This window comes from Watersipora subatra, chromosome 4 (genome assembly GCF_963576615.1).
Source record: "Watersipora subatra chromosome 4, tzWatSuba1.1, whole genome shotgun sequence".
Lineage (NCBI taxonomy): Eukaryota > Metazoa > Bryozoa > Gymnolaemata > Cheilostomatida > Watersiporidae > Watersipora > Watersipora subatra.
The window spans coordinates 13,546,283-13,568,760 of NC_088711.1; the positions used below are offsets into that span (position 1 = coordinate 13,546,283).

General features: G+C 35.1%; 1 protein-coding gene across 1 annotated transcript in view; it reads left to right on the forward strand.

Moving 5' to 3' along the window:
• The first annotated feature begins 3,955 nt into the window (after nucleotides 1–3,955).
• The window catches only part of LOC137393942 (uncharacterized), a 48,752-nt gene continuing 30,229 nt past the window's right edge, over nucleotides 3,956–22,478 (forward strand). Inside the window, exons 1-11 of the mRNA XM_068080655.1 lie at nucleotides 3,956–4,063; nucleotides 4,200–4,278; nucleotides 4,477–4,572; nucleotides 8,320–8,458; nucleotides 9,018–9,207; nucleotides 11,264–11,379; nucleotides 11,613–11,729; nucleotides 11,933–13,439; nucleotides 13,922–13,972; nucleotides 18,624–18,788; nucleotides 20,326–20,540. Of these exons, the coding sequence (XP_067936756.1) occupies nucleotides 3,956–4,063; nucleotides 4,200–4,278; nucleotides 4,477–4,572; nucleotides 8,320–8,458; nucleotides 9,018–9,207; nucleotides 11,264–11,379; nucleotides 11,613–11,729; nucleotides 11,933–13,439; nucleotides 13,922–13,972; nucleotides 18,624–18,788; nucleotides 20,326–20,540 (2,783 nt within the window). The remainder of the gene's footprint in view (nucleotides 4,064–4,199; nucleotides 4,279–4,476; nucleotides 4,573–8,319; nucleotides 8,459–9,017; nucleotides 9,208–11,263; nucleotides 11,380–11,612; nucleotides 11,730–11,932; nucleotides 13,440–13,921; nucleotides 13,973–18,623; nucleotides 18,789–20,325; nucleotides 20,541–22,478) is intronic.

Genomic DNA, 22,478 nt, shown 5'->3' on the forward strand with positions numbered 1-22,478 from the left:
ACAGCAGCATAAAATGCTTTGCAGTCTATTTTCATATTGCACTTGCGGCTATGATTTTACAAGTAAAGTTGATGATCTGTTTCTTTCTTTTGTCCATTTGGCTGTCATGAGTGAAAATACACGCTCAGAGCTGGCATTGCTGGTTGGTATAGAGATATGACACAAGCTTAGTTGTTTCTGGGAATAGTGGTGTGCTATTCAAGATGTAACTCTACTTATCAGCTGGGGAGCTTAAGAACTTGATGTTATCCCAGGGAATTCTCCTGATACTCCTGTGCTCCCAGTACAATACACCCTCATCCACATGGCTTAGATTGAGATCAATCTTCAAGTCAAGCATGTGTTGGTAGTTAGGAATGCCTTCTATCAGTGCGGAATGAGTTGCTTTGTACGAAGAAGAGTCCTCTGTGAAGTCAAACTATTTTTCTAGGTAGGCAATAGCTGAAAAACAGGAACAATTTGGTAATCTGCATTATTTGTATTGTATGCTGTATGCATGTATGTGACCCATTACGCTTTTTCTAACTTCTCCAGATCCAAAAAGTGTCACGTAAAATGGCTGTTATTTTTGGAAGTAATTATTTATCATAGTATACAGCATTATACATACACACCATTGCCTAGGAAGCCGAAAAGATCTGTGGTGATTACCCGGTGTTCGTTGGTGCTCAATTTACACAATATTGTCTTTGCTGTGCTACCAAAACACTTGTCTTCTATTCTGTCTTTCAAAGAGCCTCTCAGTCCATTCATAATGCAGTTAAGCTCCATCATTGTAGTATTGTCCTTCTCGAGTTACAGAACAGCCTTCTCAAATACAGGAGTAATATTTGATATGAAGCTTAGATAGAGTTACACAATGCATTCCTTTGCTTGAGGATTGTTAATCCCGTCCATTTTGAGTTTCAGTAACTGTTTAACAGTAGCTGGGCAATCATCCCCGAGATAAAATAACTTTTCACTGCTGGTAAAACTTTCAGTAATCCCTCAACTGCAGGTTTTAATGGCAGCCATATTGTGGGCACATGTCTTAGTAGCTCACACCACTCTATATCAAGAAATACATAGAACCCTTGAACTGCTGTCTTCGGCCTGCTAAAGAAGAAAAATGATTAAAACCCGTATATTACTATTAACTCCACATCTAATTTAAAAACAGCATTCTTTAAGCAATTATGCACGAGATGAGCACAACAGTTAGCTTTTAGTAAGTTTGGGTGTTCTACTGTCAGATGTTGGTAAACAGAATGGTGCACTCCATAGTTCACAGATGCATTGTCAGCACTATACGCTGTCACCTTCGACATATCAATGTTGAATTTAGCTAGCGATTCCTGAATAGCTTAAGCTATGCTTATAGAACCTTCTTTAGGGTCTTCATAAACATCCAATAAACAGATTGAATGTCATCACGTGGTGTATAGAATCTCAGCATCACTGGAAACATCTTTTGGTTCCCTTATTACTAGCATCACTCGCATTACTAAATGGCAACCATCTATGTCATAGTCTTTTCACGGCTGCGCATACACTGTATGGTGCCAACACATTCTTGACAATAGCCTCAGCTTTTGTTGGTCCACAAGATATCCGCTTTGCAACGACACTTCCAGAGTACATGTAATACTATCCAGTTTTGTATCACAGTCCAATGAATTATAACTCAAGCTATGTTTCACTATGTGAAATACTTTGGTAAGCTCAGCAGCAGATATTTGATTTTGCTGAGGGCTTTCTGTAGAAGCAAAAAACCTTGACAACAGCTGATTATCTTTAGTTAAGCTTACAATTCTCGTACGGTACTTGGTTTCTTCATGCTGTTTAAGGTCCGCTGCTCTTCCTGATGTGATGGAGAAGTCTTTGTTGCAAAGAATGTAGCGCGCTTTGTATTTATCTCTGCTCAAAGGCTTTATCCACATGAATTTCTCTTCCCATGTTTTGCTAAATTATACTTTCAAGCGCTTGGATTTCTTTGGCGGAGTATTATGAAGATCTTCAGCTGTCAAAGAACTAGCCTCAGACACACTGACTGATGAACTACCAAATTTATTGTGGGCTGTGGCTGAAAATTTCATAACTCGCTGGGACTTTCCTGAATCAGTGGTGTGAGGAGGGGAATTTTTGTTCTATCCATTGCCAACTCCACAATAGATAAAAGGGAAATTCTCCACCAATTTCTGCTGTTTGTTTGGCTATTTTTATATGCATAAATACTATATTATATATCTATCAATCATCCATAGTTATTATTATATAATATTCCAGTTGGCTCAATAGCCAATACAGCTGCAAGGGTTGTGGTATATGTATTACATGTACATGTATTTATAAAAAAATAGTTACAGATAAAAAATAATACTCTCCTAAAACTCAAATACCGGACAGTTAGGGTCAAATAAAGGACACAGACAAAAAACAGGATAATTCTGTCAAATACAGGACATCTGGCAATCCTAATTGGACTTAGTATTCGATATAATTTACCATTTTAGTAGTTGTATGCTCCAATTATTAAATGCGAGTGCACAACTTCGTGACATACTTCAAAATCTAATTGGACGCGCTTTTGAACGAAGTCTTTTGTATGTAATGCTACAGATTTGACAAATTTTGCTCAAGCTGTTGCGTTGTGTAATGATTAAGTGTGATTGTTTCAGAGCAGTTTTACACGTGTAATTACAGTACACCAATTTGAAATTGTGATAGTTAGATAAGTATCGATAAATTTTGAATAGAAGCATCACACCAGACGCGCCGTAATGCTACATTAAGGTAGGTTTGTAAGCTAGGGAACCGTTCAATGAAGAAATTTACGCTGTTTCTGTCGAAAGTGTAGTCATTTTCAGTTCCAAAAGTTGAAGATACTTAGTAAGTGTTTTGTTGATATGACAACATATGCTTTGTGGTTCATAGGAGTTTTAAGACTTTTGAACTACATTGATATGATTTTGAACCTGGATATTCGAGAGTATGACAACATTCGGTAAATTATAGTCGGCTATGTGCAGAATTATTTTATTTTGTTTTGCTGTGGGTTTCGCGAGCTTTAGCGTTTTCTCACTGCTCATGTAAAACCTGTCACTATAATATCAGGAATATTGTGCACTTTATTGTTTGCATTTCATGGCTTTGCATTAGTGTGTGATCTTTTCTGATCATTTTATTTATAAACACTCAAGCTAAACTATGTCCAAAGGTATGTTGCAAAAACTGACGAGACTTTACCCAAAAACGCACGATGTAAACATAAGAAAAACGTGATTGAACTTGGTATGTAAAAACATCAATGAAAGTGTTCGTTAACTTCTAGATTTTTCTAAGTTATGCCTATCAAAAGAGAACCCTAATTCACGCGTAGCACGGCCTACGTAGAAGTCGAGGCATACCTGCCAACTCTCATGCATTGGGCGTGAGACTCACGCAATCACCCCAAAGAAAAAATGAAAATGCGTGAGATTTTTGCCCCAATTTCCACAATTTTATATATACTATCATTGATACATCAATTGCCCCAAAACCAAATCTCACGCATTGCCCCACTCTTGGGTTGGCAGGTCTGGGTCGAGGCCAAGAGTGTTTGTCAGTGTCAACTTAATTTCTCTTTAGCGTAGATTACGTCATTGAGAATAACAATAAGTGAAGACAAAGCTTGGTGATAACGTGTAATTATAAATACCAATTAATTGAAACCAAACAATATTACTGAGTTGATTAAGTCCTAACTGCAGCGTGACCTTGCGTTAGTGGTAATGGAAACTAATCCGCTATACTTGTACATAATCAGGCTGTATGCTAGTTATAGTATAATTGGGCTCTTGATGCTTTTGGATGCGTCACTGTTTCAAATACATAGAATCAGTTTTATTTAACTGTATTTTATATATTCTTGAAGTCATCAAGGCTTGGTTGTGCCGCTTTCATTAGCCTCTCTTGTAGTTGATTCTACCGATGGGGCATGGTTTCTCCTTTACATGTCATCCAGCTTTCAGGCTTTGGTAAAGCAGAAAAAAGGTTATTGGCTGCCAAAATCAACAAGTTAGGTGGTACCTTTGACCCTCAGATGGTTAGTACAATAAAAGTTGTTTTAGATGAATTCGTATCCATTTGAAACTTCAAATTGCTATAGTTAACTCTAAATACATTTAGTTTTTATTAAATCAATTAAGTTTTATTAAGCTTATTATTAAGCTTAATTTTAGGAACTCCATCACAAGTGTAATGTACTGGTCATTAAAAAGCCTTGCCGAAGTGAGAAGTTTCTCTGCGCACTGGCTACTGGTAAGTCAATCGCTTCTAAGACACAGTGTTAAGTCATGTATCCTCTTTGGGTGTACCCTGTGATATTTATTCGTTTTATTTCCACAGTTTCAAATGTAATCATGAATGCTTTTTTCATGATGTTGCAAGTACATGTATTTTGAAAGCACAATATAATGGGATTTATTTTAGTACCATGCAATCACCGTTGCATTTTAGGCACTCCAATTGTGAAAGCTGACTACATTACTGACAGCTATGAGAATAATTGCTGGCAAAATGTAGAGAACTATGTTTGGCGTTACAGACCATCTGGTAAGCGTACTATTTTACTTGCTCTGTTCGTTCTCAGCTGCATTAAGATAATCATTGTTTTCTCTTGTTTCGCTGTCTACTAAATATTTTTACTCTTGCTTCCATTGATGCTGGCAACTATCACATTTTTGATACAATTGCTCAAAAGAAACAGTTTTTGTATATTAGCAACAGCACATAGTTACTTTTTTTAAAGTAGCAGAGGTGTAGGATGGAAAAAAAACTCATAGTCAAAATAGGCCAGAGGGTATTTTATTTTTGTAAGTTAACAATTTTGCGCCTAGGTGTTGCTTCTATACAATCATAGTAAACAAATATTCACTTCTACACATGTTCACACATTGCTGAGCATTGGGCTTACTTCTATTTTTATAGTAGCATTTGCGGGTAAGTGGAACCTGTATAAGCAATGAGCAGGTGCAACTAGAATACCAAACTAAATCTGACAAGGGGTGAATTACTTCATTTTATTTGACATACGAGTGTCACTTGCTTTTCGCTTCACAACAAGTTCAACAAAGATTAGTCCAGCAATCCAGATCTTGATCTGCCCCTTAATCTGTCTAAACTGAAATAACCCAAATTATGTAAAACTATGTAGAAATGCAGTGGGACAACTTTTTACAAAATTAGTTCATTCTGGAAGCTGTTTCACAAGTAGAAAATTTTGTAAATAGGAACCGATTTCATCATATTCATGTCCTAGTCTGTTCCTAACAAAACCCGAACATAATATTGTATAATACTAGAAATTCCCCTGTCATACAGCCCACGACCAAAGTGATATTGAAAAAAAGAAAGGCTACTGCTGGTTGAGAAATGCAATATTAGCAGTCAAATGGCACTGCAGTGCAATAGGATAACTGCAATGGTAGCTACAATGGTAGCTGTAATGTACTGGGTGTTATTATGTACAACAAACAGCAATAATGAAAGGAAAAGATTATGTTTATATCTCTCCCCTGCAATAGGAGAAATGCAATATTAGAAGTAAAATGGCAAGCTGCTGTGTAATATACACAGTTTGAAAGTTGGTTGTGTTGAATGGTTTTGATAGCGATCTGTAACAGAAAGCGAGCATCAGCATTCACGCGTCTGGAAGTTTTCTGCAAACTGGAGCAAAATAAAAAAATGTTCTCGTCATAAAGGGGCTTTGTAGTTCGCCGCTAGCTTGTACATAAGATGTAAAGAATTTTGGGTAACATTCTAAATAATTTAATGAAACCTTCGGTAATTGGACAAAAAAACATAGGCTGATAAACTGTTTACCACAATTTCGTACCTGTAAATCGGTCTTCGCCTCAAACGGTCTACGTTTATTACAGAAACCTTTGGATAAATAAATTCGAAGGATTATTTTTATAATTAAATCTTATAAAAATCTAATAATTATTCTTATACTTTAATATTTTTGCAAGATATTAAAAACTGAAAGATATTAGAAACCTTCGGCAATTGGACAATGCCATAGACTGGTGAAATGTGCACGTTTTTCTCGTGAAATACGCATGACTTAATGGTTCTACTCTCAGTCGCACGGCTTTATCGGCGTTTTGTTGGCCGGTCTTAATTTTGATTAAAAAAAGCTTGTCAGGTTTTAATTGTGATTTTAGGCCAAATTAATCTGTCTAGTTATGTATTATCCGATCAGATGGGTAAGGTTTAGAATATTGTCTACAAATTTCAAAGACTGTGTAACATATTTAAATAGGTTTATATGTGTTTTGTATCGTTATTATACTTAAACGACTCCTTTGAAAAATGGTTGAATTTGTTGATGAGATTTCGGTACAAGGGTTTGCGACGGTGTTGATGAATAATTTTCGTGAGTTGTGTGCACATATGCATTTATCATAAAGCTCCCGAAAAATCGCTTCGCTCGTGTTTGGCCGTAGGATTATATATATATATACTATGTTTGTTATTCATATAAACATATTATATAAAAATGTAATATGTTTATATTATATTTGTATAAATTATAAATCGTGGTTAAAACCTGTAACAGATAAAATTATATTGTTACATAAATAGAAATAGTACATGAAAAGAAGAAAGCAAATAAAAATAAAAAATGAAAATTACTAATTGTATGATTGTTTACAATTGCTGGACTAGACTACGATAAGCAAAGCCTCTGGGAGGGAAGGGCAGTAGTCTAGCTGCGAGAGATCGCAATGTATGAAAATAAACACAGTAAATTCAGAACATACACACTATTACACAGTAAATTCAGAACATACACACTATTACACACTAAATTCAGAACATACACACTATTACACACTAAATTCAGAACATACACACTATTACACAGTAAATTCAGAACATACACACTATTACACAGTAAATTCAGAACATACACACTATTACACAGTAAATTCAGAACATACACACTATTACACAGTAAATTCAGAACATACACACTATTACACAGTAAATTCAGAACATACACACTATTACACAGTAAATTCAGAACATACACACTATTACACAGTAAATTCAGAACATACACACTATTACACAGTAAATTCAGAACATACACACTATTACACAGTAAATTCAAAATAAACATGAGCAGTAAAATTGAAATTTCCTTATTTTAGCTTTTCTGTTTGTTGTTTTTATTGTAGTTTTTTAATTTTCACCCACTTTCACTAGCAAATATGAAACCGAGAGAGACACATTCTACGTGCCAACAGGAAATAAACGTGTCAAAATCCGAAGGAAACTAACAAAACAAATGGACCAAAATACAAACGGTCTTTTAGCCTTTCATATCTAGATTCATCATTCATTACTCGGAGCAACATTTTTATGAAAAACTTTGCAACTTGGAAACTTTTTTGTAGTCTTTCGTGATTAAGGTTCCACTGTATGTAAATTATATGGTTATTTTGCTTCACCACAGAATTTTACTATTAATTGAATTTGCTTTCACCGGATATATAACATAACATATGTGACCAGCATAATATTCACTGCATTATCTGTTATGTTCCTGTATGAATAATAACACAAGATGTGGTTTATTCACTCTCATAGTATGTATTGTACTAACATGTAGAGACAACAAGGAAAGTATAACAGTAATAAATGTTACCTGTATGAATAATAACACAAGATGTGGTTTATTCACTCTCATAGTATGTATTGTACTGTTGCCTTCCAGACCTAGTTTATATAAGCCTCAGCTATGGCTATCTAATAAATAGCTAAACAAAAGCATTACTTGTATTAGAATATTTTAGCTATATTAGAATAGATAGCGCAAATTTAGCTTGACTTAAGCTTTATGATGGCAATCTAACATTATCTAAATACGTTCTTATTCAAGAAATTTATATCGCTTTTAGTTTATAAAAACTTCAAGTTAATTATTGATGACAATGAATAAACTAGGCATCTCTCTCTCTTAGACTTGGGAGTTGTTCTATCCTACGCTTGTGGTCAGTTTCCATACATAAAATTTCCATACATTGAATGGCCTATTTGCTGGAATATTACCTCTCTTTAGTGCTACTTCCTATCTCCAGTACAACAGTTTTTCTGTATGCTTGTGATGGCTAAATCGCTGTTAATTTTTTTTATAGTTACGTCGATAATTGAGTGAATCTATCGCAAATAAGAATTTCTTAAACATCATTATTCCTGAAGCTTGAAATGCAGCTTGTCTTGAAACCTCTTTACTCTAAACTGCATTTTGCATAATAGTCTAGTAATACTACCATGGTTGCTGTTATTCAGCTGAAGACGGTCCGGTAGAGCTATTTGCTGCTCCTTATCGTGTGATGTCAATGGGAACATCATCTCAACTTAAGGCTTTTTCCAAATGGACTTGTGCCGTTGTTGTGCAAGATTCAGTTTCCAGCGCAGTATACAAACGGTTCGTTCTATAAATATTTTTGCGTGGTTATGTAATATGGCCTACTCATGTTGGTAGCATCTAGATTGACCACATTCTCACAGATTTGCAGCTAGAAAACCCCAAAACTTATAAAAAATTATTTTGTGATTGAAATAGACTACTGCTGGTTTGATATGTCTAGTTCTTAAGGGGTCAGACAACGGCAGTATTCTTATGTAATTGTATTTAAGCTTGGCGATTATTACTTATTCTCTTATTAAGACCATATTGTTAAGTAAGATTTGCCATTGTCTAATTCTTGTTTTTCTGTCAATAAAAACATGTATATACACTTGACTTCTTAGTCAATTGCTGTTGTTAAAACCTTTTGCGACATCGCAATCAGTTTGAACTAAGTGTCAGTGACCTCTCCAACTCATGAGATTAGAGATCATTATTGTAATATTTATTCTTGCCACGGTAATGTTGTTTTACTGTATTTTTACTTATATGTTATTTTTACTGGATATTAAATTATATGTAGCCTACATGGCAGTTATTATATGTGTATGACAGTTATTTCCTTCTACTATTACAGCATACTCGTTGCTGGAGGTGCTCGTCTTGTCAACATCACCCTTGATAACGTGACAAGCGCAAAGCATGTACCGATGGGACTGACCCACCTCATCACCGATGATTATCATAAGGGGCGGAGCCTCAATATTATAGCAGGCAGCAGCGTTCACTGTGTAATTGCTGACTATATGGGAGACTTCCTCGTTAATGTGAGTCACAAAAAGCAACATTATGTTTGAATTTTATTCACACGAGGTTTGCTCATATTATATCAGCCACTGTGTGTTCACTATTGTGTAACTTTATCGGTTGGAGAGTCGCTTTTGTCTCACGGAATATACTGCTAAGGCAATAACTGATTTCTTTGGTAGTAAATGATTAAGTTATAGTGTCGATTACTGATAGCTCACCTAGATTTATACGAATGATAATAATAAAAAGTAGAGGTAGAAGATTTTACTCAAATTATTACTAGTTCTGATAATTACAATGGCTATGGCAGCGTTTCTAAACAAAAAACCTTTAACATGGAGTGGAATAAAGTGACTTTGAAAACTGCTTTATGTGTTTCTAGGTGAATGCCCGGCGATGCACGGATAATAAAAAAGATTTTTGCACAAAAAAACTTACTTTTAATCAACATATGTAACATATGCAACATCTGCGATTCTAGCTTTTAGAAGGTGTTTGTTTATTTTTGTGTACTGTGTTTATTTCTGTGTAATTCATACTGTACCAGTTGCAGTGCCTACTACAGCTCTATACTGATCACAATAGTCATGCCGCCCATGTGAGTTTAAGCTTTTTTCTTCTAGCCAACAATTCTAGCATAATGCTAACTGAAGTGTTAAGCGTGAAGCCATGCAATATTGGCATGTGCAATGAGTATGTGCACAATTTATTCCATAGTATAGCCAGTTGCAGGATAAATGCCTGTCTGCAAAACTGGAGGCTCCAAGTTGAAATCCAGTGCATAGTGGATTTTTCATTTCTAAAACCTTGTCGCTATAACTGGACACACAGACACACAAACAGAGACCTACAAAAAACAAACAAAAGATAAAGTTTGAATTTATATGTATATAGACTAGCAGTAAGCTCTGTGTTGTTAATCAGAAAGTCAATGGTTAGTGTTTAAGGGACTGGTTCTCAGGAACCTCACCAAGTTTTGAAACCAAATATTTGATATAGAGCATTGTGAAGTTTGAGTGAAATTGGACACACACCACCCACACACGCACACCACATGCTCACACCACACGCGCACACGCACGCACGCACACACACACACAAGTCTAATGGCCAAGGGAACTCTATGCAGAAGACCTTGACATGGAGTCAAATAAAGAAACTAAAAACTACTTTATATGCTACGAATGTTGTAGGCAGTTTTTAATGCTGTTGGTAGTTTATATATAATAACTCTCTTCTCTCCTGGTTTTCTTTTTTTTATAATTAATATAAGTGCAGCATGTTAGCTACTTCCTAGTTGAATTTCACATGTAGTAGGTGTGAAATTATGAATGAGTCTCATTAACTAATTGTATGACAGGACATCTCTATGGGCAACTTACTAAATTGAGCTTTTTAAAAAGAAATCCAAAAGTTACGGTTTTATAACATATTTAAGACTTAAATTAGTGTCAAGGATAATCTACCTAATGAATGTTTGGCTGAAGTTATTCATCTGAAAAATTTATGAAATCTTTTCTTGAAGCCTATTTCACATGGCTATAACAACTTTAAAAAAACGGTTTCTTGATTAAGTTCTAGTATTATGTGTATTCATATTGTTTTATCGACTCGGTAGTTTTGTGTTTATGCCAAGCTTGTACAAATGGAGTTTTATAAAGATTTTCTTCAAGAATGTTTCTACTCTTGATAAAATGTGTTGTTTCCACCTTGGGATTTTATTATAAACTCTTACAAATATGAAATGTGTAACTTGAGCATTAAGTCTTTTAGGCCATATACCTTTGTGGTATGGCCACATACTTTTATGGTATGGCCACATAATTTTATGGTATGGTCATATACCTTTATGGTATGGCCACATCCCTTTATGGTATGGCCACATACCTTTATGGTATGGTCACATACCTTTATGGTATTGCTACTGTCACAAAACCTAGCGCTTATATACCATCTTCGGAATATAAATATCTCCACCATTATCATTTCCTGACTTATCGTATTTATGAGATGTCTCATTGTACGTTATAGTGACAATAGCCTATATGATTTTTGTATTTTTGTTGGATTTAGGGAAAGCCACCTCAGCCTTATCATTACGTTGTACCATACAGTCCAGTGATAGACTTAACTGGGTCACCAGTCGTGTCAGACAGCTCCCTTATTCAAGAGCAGAACAAAAATGAGACGTATGTCCTGCAATTTTCAACATTCTCCTAGAATCTTTTGTTAGAAACTTAGAAGGCATCCAAAAAGACTTCGCTTGATGTTTAATTTCCATAAGATTGTTTTTATGTTTATGATCTGATATTGCACTTTTTACTGTGTCAGTTGAGAACTGGCATCTCTCTGCATTCAGGTATGGGCGCCTGACAAAATTGCTGTGTCAAATGATAATCTAATAATTGTAATTGTTATTCAGTGATTCAGATATTGAGATCATGTCATGGTCATCTCCAGTTAAGTCACATCGTTCCAACTGTCCTCTTCCAAAAAAAGAAGCTGGAGATTGCACCCAAACTGATAGGCTGGCTGCAAGGTGAGATTCTGCCATTGTGTTGGCAGTTTTAGCATCTATCTTTAGACACCTGTTCGTCACTTAAGTTGTTGGTTTGCGGGTTACTGTTGAGCGGCTGGAGGCAAAGGTATTGGTACTGTAGTTCGTTCAGTTTGTGAATTATACCAAAACAGTTCATAATATACCGAGTTTACCACTAGATTGTTTTTTGGTTTTATTTGTAGATCTCTTCCGCAACCTTCAATTAATCGAAGTCTCAACGGCCAGTTGAGCAGTTGCTCATTTAAAGAAGAACGTAATCCACTACCGGTCATGTCATCCGCATGCCACGTGTTGGCCGATCATACTACCTTCTCTTCCACGTGCCAGACATCAGGTGTCCCCATTCGTTGTTCTTCCAGAAGCTACTTGTTGGATCATTCTACTACCATCCCTTCCATATACGACACAATGAGTGTTCCTACTACCTTCCGTTCTGCGTGTCATGTCTCTGGCGGGTCTACTACTTTCTCGTCTTCATATTGTAACCCCAGTCGGCTTGCCACCCTTCCAGTTACATCCGATGTATATGGCAGACCTTTCTCCCACTCATCTCTAGGCATTCCATCTGGTACACTTAGCACTTTACCATCCACATACCATGAGTCTGGTGGGCCTTTGATCCTCCCATCTACTCACAAAGTGTCCGGTGGACTTTCTACTTACTCATCAACATACCATGGGTCTGGTGGGCCTTCAACCACCTCACCCACATTCCACATGTCTGGTCGGCCTTCAACCATCTCACCATCGCTCCACATGTCTGGTGAGCCATCTATCCGCTCAACCACATATCAGGTGTCTAATGGGTTCAATGAGGATAGCTGTGTCATAATATCCCAAAAATCATCCGAACAAAAAGTGGATGCTTTTAGTACATCCTTGGCGAGTAAGGCTCTTTCCAATCACAATCATTCTGGGCCTTTTACAAGTACTCCGTCTAAGAGGTTTGGAAACAGAGAGGACTCAAGTTTTCCTTTGAATACGAAAAAGTATTCTAAGCTTTTATTGCTGACACCGCCTAAAGTTGTGCAGCGGAAGTCTGGCAGCATGGGATCCAGCGGCAGCTGTACTTCTGCTAAGGTGCCACGGTTAGACACCCAAGCTGAAGTGCCGTTAGAGGTGGCTCCTGTTGCAGGGTCAAGTTTAACGACTCCATTTAAGATTAATCCGGTCATACTAGAATCTAGGAAGGAACATTCAGCATTTTATTCTAATCAGCAACAAACTATTCTCACTGCGCAAGAGTGTTCTATCGAACAAAAACTACCCAATCAGGCAAAAGCTAGCACTGTAACCGTAACAAATGTTGAAAGAAAGCTAACAGAGCCTACACATGTAGTTGGTGAACGGCCAGCAGATACGAGCTTCATTGAGTCAAAGCCTCAATGCCGACAGGAAACGCAACACTCAAATATGACCCGCAAATTTTCAACAGGAAGCAGCATAACTGTAGAAAAGAATCCAGAACAAATCTTGAACCGTGCCTATAAACACACAGGAAAAAGTAGTCGGGTGGCTGTGACATCAAAGCAAGCTGACAGTGGGTCAGATTTTTCAGCTGATCGTGAGCAGCAGGTTCTAGCAGATCAGTCGTGCCTGGGACTGCTGAAAAGTCTGACAAAAAGACTGAGCTTGGCGGAGAGAAATGCACTGTATGAGAAGCATGAGCAGCTGACATGCACTAGTACTGTGAGTTCCTTCAGAGATGTTTTCATAACAGTTTTTACATCTCAGTTTTGTCTCATGAGAGACGTAATATTTTGGTAGCATGTTGTGCCAAATTTCTTTTAATTTGCTGTTCACTGACCTTCATAATTTATGGACTAAAGAAAGTTTTTTCTAAATTCAACTGCAGTGATTTACCTTTATAAACAGATGGACACCGTATGGAATTCAACCGCTGCTGGTCCCAAGTCTACCCATTGTCAAAAAGGGTTTATCTGCATTAATTTTTAAAATACATACTCTTCCTGGCATTTACGTAACCGCTATAACATATATTATCCCCAAGTGCACTTGACTCAAATATTTTTATTTATTTACAGTTTTTCTGAAGTATTTATCTTAGCACATTCATGAATTATCGCTTCTCACTTAGCATCAGCGAATGAAATAGCGAAACTATTTCAAGTGGGAATATTATCAGACTCACATTATTTTACATATTTCAGGTGTCAATAGATGACGAGGAGTTGGAATTTACCGGAGAACCACAGGAGGAGGTAAATATCATACCAATTCAGATTGTGGCTAATGAAAATATTCACTCGCTATAAAGTTTTAAACTGATCTGATTCAAGCTCATTTTTATTTACCATGGTTTAGCTATCTACTCATCTTAGCGTAGCGTGAGATTGTTAAACCCTAAAAATGATTTATTGTGAATCTGTTGAGCTCTAGAAGCTTTTAATTTGAAAGAGAGAGGACTGTTGCATTGATTAGCTTGCAATTTAAGTGTTCTGAAGTGTTAACATATTCGCTAATGCTTCAAAAAATATAGTATCTATTTCATGGGAATTCCCAATTCCATGGAAATTCCCAATTCCATGAAAATTCCCAATTCTGGATTGCTCTGGAGCTGCTAGTAATGATGAACTTGCACAAAATGTTTTGTAAATTTTAATTTTATCAGAAAATATTTGTGTTTTTTCACCTCTCTTAAACCTCTAGCCATTTCTCCTAAACCTTTAGCTGCCTCTCCTAAACCTTTAGCTGCCTCTCCTAAACCTTTAGCTGCCTCTCCTAAACCTCTAGCCGCCTTTCCTAAACCTCTGCCCACATTCCCAAAACTTCTCACAGCCTCTTTAATCTTGCTACTATAATACTACACAATAAGCTTTATATGATCAACTTAAATTGTAAAATTTTTGCCATTTCAATCTCAGATTGCTCTTAGTTTAAATCCTATTTCCATAATGCTGCTGCATAATTTTACCGAATTACATGAGGTTTGTTGGCATTAATCCATAATCTATGAAGTCATTTGGTAAAATCATTTCATGTTTCCTCTAATTGATCAAATATCGTTTACTCTAGTAGTATAGTTTGAAGAATATTTTAGATATTATCAGTTTATGGGTATTAATAGTAAGATATTTTACATTGAATACTGTTTAGCGACTAGAGTATTGCTTTAGAAGTCCAGTAAATATGACAAACATAACAGAGATTCTCAAATTTAAATTGTGCTAAGTGTCTATATATTAATCTCAAAGTTTGTCATCTGTCATTCGGTGTCTGTCCAGCTGTAGCGATTTAGGGTTTTTTTAAAGTGTCTGTACTTTTGCACATTATTGTAGTTATGTCCACCTGTAATTTATTCTTTGATGTTCATAAAAATACCTGTACACTATCCCTGATTAATCCCTTATTTCAACAACGAGTAAAATGTTAATGCTGACTCGCTGAAATTGGTTAATCATTTTTGTTTTCAATCAACACATATTTTACACAACTCTCCATTTTGTTGATCAAAGAAGGATTACTATTGTGAGATGTTTCAGTCATTACTAATGAAACCAGTAGAAACCTTTCTTTAAGTGTGTAACAAATGGACTTATGCTAACTGAACTTTTTGTAACTCAGGTTTTGGAAGCAAAGTCTTTGGTTTACAATTTAAAAAAGAATTACTATTTTTGAGTAATGATAAATGTACTATAAATCATGATTTAAAACTGTTCTGGACAATTTTTACTGCTATTCAAAGCGCTTATGCAATAGCAAAGGTCTGCTCATCAGCTATTTTAACTCACAGTAAGTTGTTTGAAATATGATGCTTCACTTATCACTGTTAATATATAAGTTATATGTATGTGCTGCAATGTCAAGCAAGAAAGCTCATGCCCGTGCATCCGTTTACCTATGTATGTGTATACATTGTATATATACCTGACAGTCATGAGTTGGTACCATAAAGTTATCTCCCTCTAGAGTGATAACAACACGAGCGTTTCCGGTGCCAACAAAGAGCGTTTAGGCCACGCCCCTTTGTTGTGCTAGTCATTCGTAGTGATTGACTAGATTAATAAGAATGGTTAAACAAGGATCATGAATTTCCACAGTTAATATAGTAATTATTGCTCATATTCAAGAAATGATGATTATAGTTTATTACTCTAATACATGCTTATTATTTAAAGCAATTCAATACCTACATGACTTGCAAAGGCACTGAATAGATAGTGTTAAGTAAGTGAGTTAATGCAATCAGTTACTCATAGATAAGATAGATAGTCATACTGGGGTTGTATTACATTAGTGTGATGGGAAGCTAATCGTCTGCCATCAACTATGAGCTGTACTACCCGGCGTTGACCGAGTAATAAAAAAGTCTTTGGATAGAAAATTTATTTTTATATAACATTTACCATTCTAACTTTTAAACTTCATATCATGAGAAAATATTTTTAAGCAGTACAAATGAATTAAGAGGAACAAGAAAACAACTGTAAAGGTTTTCAAGCTTTTTCAAACAACTACAACCTTTAAATTTCATATCATGAAAGAAGTTTTTGGTTGAAATAAATTAGGAAGAAAAATGAAACTGCAAATGTGTTTAAATGTAAATGTGAAATAATTAGCAAGTAACGGTTAAATATAATCTGTTTAGCTATAATTACAATAAAAAATTATTTAATAAGTAAGGTAATAAAAGTCTATTTTATTTTTATATAATTATAACTTAGTATAATTAAGTATAATTTATTTTTATTTAACATATAACAACATTTGCCTCGCTAACTTTCAAACTACATATCATGAGTGTTTTGTGTAATTGAAATAAATGAAGAGAAAAGAGAAAATAGAAACAACTGTAAAGATTTTCAAGCTTTTCAAACAACTACAACTTTTAAATTTCATATCCGGAAAGAAATTTTTTGTTGAAATAAATTAGGAAGAAAAATGAAACTGCAAATGTGTTTAAATGTAAGTGTGAAATAATTAGCAAGTAATGGCTAAATATAATCTGTTTAGCTATGATTACAATAAAAAATTATTTAATAAATAAAGTAATAAAAAGTCTATTTTATTTTTATATAATTATAATTTAGTATAATCCCACGACCAAACGAGCGGGAGCGAAGTTTGAGAGTTTTTATGATAAATGCATGTGCACACAACTTATGAAAATTATTCATCAACAAAGTCGCAAACCCTTGTCTCGAAGTCTCATCAACAAATTTAACCATCGTTTTGTAGAGTCGTTAAAGTACAATAACGATACAAAACACATATAAGCCTATTTGAATATGTTACCAAGTCTTTGTAAATTGTCGACAGTCTCTTAAAACTTACCCATCTGAACGGATTATACCCAAATAGACAGATTTATTTGGCCGAAAATCGTTATTAAAACTTGCTAAGCCTTATTTTTATCAAAGTTAAGACCGGAAATTGAAACGCCGAGCGACAGAAAATAGAACCATTAAGTCGTGCGCATTTCACGAAAAAATAACGTGCACATTTCACCAGTCTATAGCATTGTCGAATGCCGAAGGTTTCTGTAATTAACGTAGGAGTACTGAAATCGTTTCATTTATGCCGATTTCAAAGTAACTGACATTTTAGACACTTTTGAGTACTTTGGTGTTCTAACTGATGTACAACGCAGTGTAAGTAAAGGAAATGACGATAATATTTTTTTCTAACGATTCTTATGAGATTATTACAATATTTAATTTTAAGTTTGGATGACTACAAAACAATGACTACGTAGTACAGATTTTCTAAAAATCTATATAAATATCACAATTCTTGATACTGCTAGCTATGACATTTTGAAATGTAAACAAAATTGTGCATTGGTTTTATATTATTACTATATTAATAATATTGGTTATTCTAATAATACCAGTGCATTTTACTTCTAATATTGGCCAATATTGCATTTCTCCTATTGCAAGGGGAGAGATATATACATATAATCTTTACCTTTCATGATTGCTATTTGTTGTATATAATAACACCCACACCCAGTACATTGCAGCTACCATTGCAGTTATCCTATTGCACTGGAGTACCATTTGACTGCTAACATTGCATTTCTCAACTATCAGTACCCTTTCTTTTTTCCAATATCACTTTGGTCGTGGGCTGTATGACAGTGGAATTTTTAGTCAAGTATAATTTATTTTTATTTAACATATAACAACATTTGCCACTCTAACTTTCAAACTTTTTGCTTGCTTACATCAAGCAAGGATGTCCACTAACTAGTGGGCATCTTTGCTTCAAGTTAGTCTATGTATTTGATTGATATGTATTGAAATCTAATATTACATGCAAGGGCTGTTTGTGGACTGTGGTGTCAATGAATCACTCTATCACCATACAAGTCAATACTTTCAGTTGATGGCAGTCGATTAGATTCCCATCACACCCATGTAATACAACCCCAGTATGACTATCTATCTTATCTATGAGTAACTGATTGCATTAACTCACTGACTTAACACTATATATTCAGTGCCTTTGCAAGTCATGTAGGTATTGAATTGCTTTAAATAATAAGCATGTATCAGAGTAATAAACTATAATCATCATTTCTTTAATATGAGCATGAATTACTATCTTAACTGTGGAAATTCATGATCCTTGTTTAACCATTCTTATTATTCTAGTCAATCACAACAATTGACTAGCACAACAAAGGGGCGTGGCCTAAACGCTCCTTGTTGGCACCGGAAACGCTTGTGTTGTTGAAGGCAATGTTATCACTCTAGAGAGAGATAACTTTATGGTTGGTACTCTGACTAAACTGTATAAGTGTACCTACGCTCATACTTGCATATACTGGTAAAATTTTATTTAGATTAGCTGTTTTCTGTTTCTGCAACGATTTAGTTATATTTAACATGTAATTGTGCTTGTCAGGAACTTCAGGAGCTGCCTGTTCTCTTACAAAAACAAATTTGCACATATTTTGAGGATGAGTATGGGCATGAAAACTTGAGTGGTTTGGAGTTGCTTAATCTCTGCACATCTCGCATGCACTATCCGCAGGCTCAGCTGCTTAAGCAGATCTATGACAGGCTTTTGGTAAGCTCAGGTTGGTGTAGCGGAGACAGGAAAAGGATATAGTTCAACCTTGTGTATTTTTTGTGGTCATGTCGGTAAAAACCACAGACCCTGTAGTAGAGCTGCGCGGTATGACGGTTTAATTGTTTTGGGTGATTTGAAAATTGCCGCCTTTTAAAGAGATAGCCAATCATATAAACGATATAATCGTGTAATGGTGATTTATCTCACACCTGACAATTTTCAAAGTGAGCGATTCTGGAACTAAAACGCATGGACCTTCTGGTCTTATAATACGTTCATCTCAAGGCCATCTACGCACATGAGCATTCATGAAATAAATGTTTCTAATTATCCTGAACAAAACAGTGTTTTTCAAGTTAAAATATACAAATGAATTTTAACCAAAATTTACAAGTCTTTCTTACATAATAACGATATTGCGGATCGTCTATAAATACGCATAAATCACACAGCTCTACCTTGTAGTTAAAGCATAAGGAAAGTCTGTTGACTGGCTGGCATGAAAGCTTGGTGTTATCTGGTGATAGATTGTGACTTAATCTAAATCATCTCTTTAACCCTTTGGCTAAAAACACCCAAAAGTCGTGTGATTTATTTTTGAAAATTCAATAAAATCGGTATTTTAAGAACATGCATAGCTTAAACTTAAATTTATTTCTATTAAAAAATCTTTTGTACACAAACATTCATTTACATATGTACTACTACAAAGAAGCTACAACTATGTACAGTTGTCCTTGTATGAAATGCTCGAAAGCATTCCTTTCGGTAGAGTCTAACGCTACATTGTAGCCATGCGAGCACCATAACGATCACTTTTCTCTGTATATTCAAAAGTCTTAAAAGTTTACATCACTTCTATCATCTGAATTATTTTTATAGTAATCAGACAAAAAATCACTACCGATCGCAAAATCAAATAAATTTTTATTTTACCGTTTTGAACGTCGAACTGATGTTGACTGGTTTTTCCAACTTCCATTTTTTCCAAGGAGACACGATTTCTGTAGCTTTTAGTTCAAAGCAACGCTTTTCAGATAATCGGTTCATATTGTAATTTATCGACTAATATCTTGTTGGTGATATTTAGATTTTACTAGCATTCATATCCTTTGTTCAACGTTACTAGGCAACAGCTTTATAAACGTCTATCAAAAGCGACATAAAAGTCATTTCCCCACGCAACCGATAAACGACATTTTTGTCGTTTCCCCAGCCAAAGGGTTAAGCAGACGTGTGGCTGTTGTGTGTTTTAAGCACGGCAACTGTAAAAGTGAGAGACGGCAAAATAGCACTCTTCTGATTGGTTTAAAGCAGTGTTCTTTTTAATTGCATTCACCGATTGCTTGTTAAATTTGCAGAATATTTTTTTATTTATTTTATATTTTATAATCACATTTTTGTTTATTGGTTACACTTTTAATCAAAGGTTTTCTGTTGTGTGATGTATTTAGAATTGTGAAACAGTGAAGTTGTATCCTAGAGATATCCTTTCTCTGTCTGCTATTGCAAATTGTTCTTTTATCTATTACAGACAAGCACAGACCCTGTAGCAGTGCACAGTCTCCATGACTACCTGGCGAGTAGACTGATACTAAATCCTTCAAATAAGCGACTCCGTGAGGATGTAGCTGTTAGCCCGAGTAGACTCTGTCACACACGCCGCATGCGACTGATTTACATGAGCTCTCTGTCACAAGTAGAGTATTTTCAGAAAACCTACTTCAAGTATCTGAGAACCGCCGTGCAGTAAGTGCTCCATATTTAACGGCCCTACTGTCCAATATATATGCCTATGTTTTATGATATTTATTTATTTGTAATATCTCCACTTAACTACCCATTTAAGTAAGTTAGGTATCAGTTTCTTGTGCGGCTAAAGTCTATAAAACCGTTGGGTGAGCTTGTTATCTCTCCAAGTTTCTTTCACAGATATTGGTTCACAGGCTATTGATTATGAGCTGGTTTAAAGATGAACTTACACAAAAAGTTTTAGATTTTATTAGAAAATATTAGTATTTTTCTATTATTTGCGATCGTTTTTGATGTTTCGAGAAATAAAAATATTAACAAAATACGTGTGAAATGACTGTCACTACAGTAGTTGTCATCATTGCTTTAGTTGATATCGGCTATTGGGTTCATGTTGATGTGTTACGCGTCTCTATTCTGTTCGGTTTCTTTGCAATTATAGGTGTCATAATCGCACTTTTAATTGATCTGAGCGTTTTAATTGCGATCAAGTTTTATCGATTTTAAATTTGAAATATCCTGACAATCAGATCATCTCAAGTATTTGAAACTATCCGAATGATAGAAAAATAACGATACTTTCTGATGAAATCTACCAAAATGATGTGTAAGTTCATGTAACTCTTTTGCTACCAAATTAACTTCTTTACTGCACATAGTTACATAGTCACATAGTTACATAGTCACATAGTTACATAGTCACATAGTTACATAGTCGGTCAAACCTAGTATTTGACAACGGCGTGTATAAATTGTCATAACTTTCGAACCACACAGTATATAAAAATTTTAATGCCAGATTAATCGGCAGAAAATTGTGTATCAGCTGGTGCCATAAAAATGCCACGAATCTGTTGCAGAATGAGCTTGGACACTTTTTCAGCCATTTTCGCCTCGACGATGGGTGTGTCCGAGTTAGACGAAATATCGATATTATTACAGCTTATGGCATTATTAATACTGCTACAAATAAAATAATTGCTATAATTAGTACTATTGCTCAGTGAAAATCATCTCAAGTCCATATATCTACATTTAGTGAAACCTCCTTATCTGTAATGCATCTACACGACTCGTCATTGCTAACAAGAAATTACTATAAAAGTTTTTGCAAAACAAAACTAAGCTCAGAATGTGTTGCAAACATATTTCCTATTGACTCAACACATACAAATAATTGTCTCCTTTTGTTTAAGTTTTGTATTCAGACATGTATTGTGAGGTTATACCTGTATATGAAATAAATCTGTATACTTCCTGTCTATTTGCTTGCTACAAGACATAGGATTTCCTATTCTCGGACTCTTTGGCTAGTAAAATGCTGTCTCTGCCATTTCTACTTTTAAATACAGTGCGCCCTTGGGTTACGATGTCTCAGTTTTGCCTTTCAATGTCAACATGATGTTTTTTGTATCCACCATGCGAAAGTTTTTTGCGACACATTATCAACAAAAACTTCTCTTGAAATGAAAACTTAGCAGTTGGTGTTCCGACTATGTTGAAATAACGAAGATGCCGATATGCTATTTGCCAAAATCCCTCTCACAATGCTTGAAAGAGATATACGAAGCTGGCTCTCTTTCTCTCTCAATTCAGCGTTATTCGTTATAGTGAAGACAAAACCAGAAACATTTTAGACGGTGACAAAGTTGAAATTTAGTTGAGCACAATTAATACTAAAATTTAGCTTTATGTATGTGTTTCGTAAGCTAAATTCATTTAAGTTAAATTCAACGTTTATGTTATACGTCTGTCTTGACGAGACAAACTCCCCACAGTACTACTGCGGGGAGTACATTGTAATGTTACATTTTCTTGCAGATCATAACTACTAAATAAGCTACAGTTACTGTAGGTACCTATGGTTACTAAAGTTAACATATCGTTTTGTTACCAATTTTCAATATGTACAGTACATACATAAAACTTGGATGT